The following is a 5,539-nucleotide window of genomic DNA, read 5'->3' as shown; positions in this document are numbered from 1 at the left end:
CTATTTTTTTTTTTTTTAATTGTGTCTGACTTTAACACGAGAAGAAATTGAAATATCCGTCTTTTCTGTCTTATTCACCAAATCGCGAAAATCTCTCACACATTATGATGGAAGTGAAGCTTCACCGACTTATTTATAATTTGTGTTTTTTTTTTCTCAATTTCAAATAAAGTATTGTCCATAATTTGAATGTACGGTTCGGAAAGCATCATTGAACATTCTCCTGTGTAAAGTAATATTCCCAAATATGTTCAAGTCTTCCACGGAATTCGACAGCAATGAAATACAGTTTGCACATTTATACCAATCATGCTTCATTTTCGATCTCACTTTTATATATATTTAACATAATGGTCCAAGTAATTGCCAAATATTTTGGGTGTGCAAGAACCGGAAGAAGTTGTACCAATTCCGTAAAAAGTGAACATGGCGTAAAATTGGCTTAAAAATATAGGTATTTTGGGGGTTTAAGATTGTGTAATCTTTTTAATAGATATTGTTTGTTGCATAATTGCATCCATGATATACAGTAAATATCACTCTAAAGAAAATTAAATTTTTTTGAAGCAAAAAACAAAAAAACAAAAAAAAGAAGAGATAAATGACTAAAAATTGAACCCTGTCACACTCCCATGTAGTGATATTACTCCCGTGATATTAAAATGGTCATACAACAAGCCCCTGGGACCTTTTGAATTTTTCAAACATACTTCATGTGTTATTTCATATAGTGCTACACAAATCACTCGGTGATTATTAAATTGGCTCGTGGGTTAAAATCAATGTAACCTGTAACAGGTAGCAAGTTTGTGATGAAATGGAAAGGAATATAGAACCTGTCAGTAAGGGCGATCAGATCTGTTATTGAAGTGGACCTAGGGAAAAGACCATGTATGCCCTATTGGGGAACAAATTGTTACCTGTCATTGATTTAAGTAATATTTGACAAGTATTCGCTATCATCAACTATCACCTCACATCGAAACCTCTACTGCACTCCCTCAAAGTCAGGGAAGCCAAAGTCATTATCGTAGGAGCAGGTAAGTCACGGAGTGTTTAATTGTTATGCATTTTGTGGATAATTTAATTCTGTATAAGGAACGTATTCTTCACGAAACAATCATGGTATCATTTTACGCTGACTGATAATAGGAATGGGTGTTGCAGTTAGCGTAGTGCTTTCTTTACTCATGTAATGTTTTTAGGTTAATCGTAAATCTAACTATCAATAAAAATGATACTAAAAAACAACAAAAACAACAAAAAACAACAATCCCCCTTCTCCCCCCCCCCCCCCCCCCCCCCCCCCCCCCCCCCCCCCCCCCAAAAAAAAACCCCAACAAAACAACAACAAAAACAACAAAAAACCTCAGTGCCTTTTCGATGTATATAAGCCAATAATTGCAATCTACTACCACTTTTAAGAAAACTGAACCGGTAAAAAGTAAAAGTAAGAAGAGTGTATCATAATTATCAAACATTTTCTCAATCACCAGGCGATGACCTTCTCGAGTCGATGTTGGCCATACACGACGGATTACAAGGCACTCCAATTTATGTCCAAGGACAGTCACAATCCGAACTTCCCTCCGGATTGGATTCATGTCCATGGAAGATATGATGTTAAGTGCGACCCCTGTTAACATATGTAAATTGATACGGTCAAAGGTCACGGACACGACGCCCATATGCTTTATATACACCTCGGGAACGACAGGTATTTTATTTATCATATGGCAGTTTATATGTACATGTAAATTGCTATCAGACAATTGTCATCTATGGAAAATAACGCAGATTTTCCGTTACTGATGGCTGTTTATATTTGAACACGGCTATTGTTGTGGTTATCAAGGCTATTGTTGTGATTATCAAGGCTGCTGTTGTGGTTATCAAGGCTGCTGTTGTGGTTATCAAGGCTATTGTTGTGGTTATCAAGGCTATTGTTGTAGTTATCGAGGCTATTGTTGTGGTTATCAAGGCTGCTGTTGTGGTTATCAAGGCTATTGTTGTGGTTATCAAGGCTATTGTTGTGGTTATCAAGGCTATTGTTGTGATTATCAAGGCTGCTGTTGTGGTTATCAAGGCTTTTGTTGTGGTTATCAAGGTTATTGTAGTGGTTATCAAGGCTATTGTTGTGGTTATCAAGGCTATTGTTGTGGTTATCAAGGCTATTGTTGTGGTTATCAAGGCTATTGTTGTGGTTATCAAGGCTGCTGTTGTGGTTATCAAGGCTATTGTTGTGAGTGACACGGTCATTATTGTAGTTAATACGATAATTGTTATACTAGTAATATGCCGGTTATGTAATAAGAGCGCAGCTCTAGGGCGCCGAAGGCTCCCGAGCGAAGCTCTCTAAATACTGGAAAACGGTACCTCCAACAGGAGTTACCTCTCTTTCCATACATACGAACAAAGAAAATCGTATGGTCCAAAAAACCGGTACCGGAATGGCTCAAAACCGGATGTAGTAAAAATCTTGAACAATATCAACACCAAAGTCTCTCTATAGTGTTTTAACATTAGTGATATATGTCTTTTGTTCTCAGATGAAAAAATAATAACAAAACAGCGGTATGTTTTCGCTTTTATTTTTATCATGTCGTCCGTAACCGATCGGGAATTACCGAATGTCATCGTCTCCATTCACGTCTGACCTAGATACATTGTACACAACAAGACATGCGAGTATGATGGAATTAAACTCAGTATAGGGTCCTTGTAATTATTTTTGTATGTGGTTCCAGTCTGATCTGATCTAAGGTAGGCATTTGCCGATAACACTGTGTTATGATCGATTCAATCGTACATATTTAGGCTGCCTTGTCGATTTATTTTCTCAGTGCGTTAGGCTTACGTCACAGGCACTTGATTTTACATTGTAAACAATAACATGCCGAAAGACAACTAGGCTAGGCATAGTATGCATTGGAAACAAGTACCTATCGGTTACGTCCCAGCTTTTGTATTGTTAGTTACAGATGATACGATGTGTCTGACTCGCATTGTTTATTATAATTAGAAGTAGGTTATATTATCTACAGCACTGTGTGCCACATGGGGCTAGTAACCATTTAAAATGTGTCCGAGTAATAGGCCTACTAGGCTACTGTATAGTGTTATATAAAGCCCATGTGATAACCCTAGAATTTTATCATTTATGAAATGCAGGCTTAGTACATGTGTAGTTAGTCTACATTAGTCAGCAGAAATAAACATAGATCAACATGGCAAATATGTAGGTTGTACCAAAAATAATGATTGAATTTTAAATGAAATTGATCTGAAAAATAATTCTTTGCAATGTTTATAAAATCATTGTATTATTATACTGTTGAGAGTATAATATATCAGATTTCTATTGCTAAGTATAGTAACTGTTTATTTCACAAAATATTGCCTGAAATTAATAAAAAGGAAATTTAAAACAATCTTAGGTGTTCGAAGTTCCAACACTTCTCCAATGCCTGGCATGTTTTTAAATGACCCTGGCAGTTAATTATATAATGAGACTCAATTAAGAGGGACATTCCTTCTTTCAGATATCAGAACCATGTACATTTTTTACTGATGAAATCCACTTTTGAACAGGGAAATGAATCAATGCCAAAATGTACAGAAAAATGATGAATCCTGCAAAAATACTGACTGGCTTTCAAGTAAAAAGTGATATTTTGGTAGGAATAAAGAATTTTTAGGACTTAGAATTTGGAGAACTTGTCTTAATTACCCTGCGAGTCAAACTGTTTGATTTATTTAAATTAAAGATTTACTATTTGGGGAAAATAATCATATTTTCCAATAAGTTTGATTTTGATGACCTAACCTTTGAATTTAAACTAATGAAGGAATGACCCTTGAAATGAAGTAAACCAAATTTAAACCAAATTTATTACAATGTTTATGAACACATGTACATGTACAGTGTAATATGATTAAAACCTTATAAACAACTGCTGTTAATTTCCAAAGCCTGGAAGATTATAGAATGTCTATAATTATTTTGTAATTAATCATAATTACAAAAGAAGAGTAATTGTCTATGGTGTTGACTCTTAGTAGGTTTAACTTAAATTTGCTACAAATTCTGTTTTAGTGGAGACAAGAGAATACATGTATTTACAATCAAAATTAATTAACTCGAACTATGATAACTCAAAAACACTGATTATAAATTAAAGTATCTCACTGGTCCAAGTCAAAATCTTTGTTTCTATAGTAATAAAATATATATAAGATAATTCAAAGTTTGACAACTCGAAAAACTTTGACATAAATAACTAAATTTAAACTTTTAATCAGATTTTACAAAATTGACAGAACATTTTATACTGATGTAATCCCAAAATTGATTCATATTTTATTTTTAAAGGCGCACAATGTTAACTGTTAAGTGAATTTCTTTTAAAAGTTCTCTATAAACAGATCTTCAAATCATATGTTTTTTAAGTACATGTCCTCGGTCCAAAGCGGTTTTGCCCAAAAATGAGCTGAAGTGACTGAATAACAGTTCAAAATGTTCTATTCCATTCCAAATATATGGTAGAATCAAATATTACACATGGTAGAAGGATTTTCAATTCAAGTCCTTTAAAGTTGATATAATGTAATGCACCTTTGGTCTGTAGTTTTTTTTTAAGATGAGGGGATCCGTGTTATTAGTTTACTCTGTTTACTCTGCAGAAATAAGGGAAAATACAAAAACAGAAATTATATTGAATATTGCTATTGGAAATAACACAAATTTTAATAGAAGTATCGGAATGGGCAATATCTGTGCAATAGTATATGTTTATATATTTATGTATATGTGTATATACATATATATAGAATAAAACTCGTAGAAACTTTGTGTATCGATTAAATATATATATAAATGTATATATTGGCACTATAATGACTGATCTACATGTACAGTGACCTGAGTAGTGGGACCAAAAAGCGTAAAATTGACGAAACTTCTAAACTTCCAGATATGAAGAAATCAAACATCCTTCATGGATAAAAGAGACTTGATTAAGGCACTTTTCAATATATTAGGTTTTTTTTTCCTTTTTTTTTCCACATGGTGTCCTGTTCTAGATCTGTTATACCCTATAAGGGATAGGTTATTGAAATTATTGTTTAATTCATATACAGAAATCACACTTTTTGGCCTTATTTAAAATGTTCAATTAATTTATTAAATAAAAGCGAGTTTACAACCATCACTACAAATGTATTTAATAGCAGTGGCGCCAATATTTGTTTAAAGTCCACATTTGACAGTGTTATTGAGTTGCATGCTGTCAGATTGAATTGAAACTGGTGAGGGTACTGATACAATCATATATACTGTTGTACATGCACCAGTATCCATCATTAAGAGGATCTTTTTCCAGGTTCACCTATTTTTGGGTAAAATACTAACAGGTGATTTTGTGAAGTTATGTTAAGATTCACTTTAAACTGTGTTATAAAAGCAATATTAATCTAATTGAAACTTAAATGTCTTTACAGATTCACATATTTTGGCCTCAAAACTGAATTTTGAGAATTT

At 33.4% G+C, this 5,539-nt stretch overlaps 1 protein-coding gene across 1 annotated transcript in view; it reads left to right on the top strand.

Annotated features, from left to right (window-relative positions):
- The first annotated feature begins 350 nt into the window (after window positions 1-350).
- The window catches only part of LOC117334804 (probable E3 ubiquitin-protein ligase bre1), a 13,039-nt gene continuing 7,850 nt past the window's right edge, over window positions 351-5,539 (top strand). The window contains exons 1-2 of the mRNA XM_033894611.1: window positions 351-359; window positions 1,877-2,242. Of these exons, the coding sequence (XP_033750502.1) occupies window positions 351-359; window positions 1,877-2,242 (375 nt within the window). The remainder of the gene's footprint in view (window positions 360-1,876; window positions 2,243-5,539) is intronic.

The sequence above is a fragment of the Pecten maximus genome, chromosome 9 (assembly GCF_902652985.1).
Source record: "Pecten maximus chromosome 9, xPecMax1.1, whole genome shotgun sequence".
NCBI lineage: Eukaryota > Metazoa > Mollusca > Bivalvia > Pectinida > Pectinidae > Pecten > Pecten maximus.
Note: the sequence above shows the minus strand (reverse complement) of the source record. Positions and strands in the feature narration are given on the sequence as shown.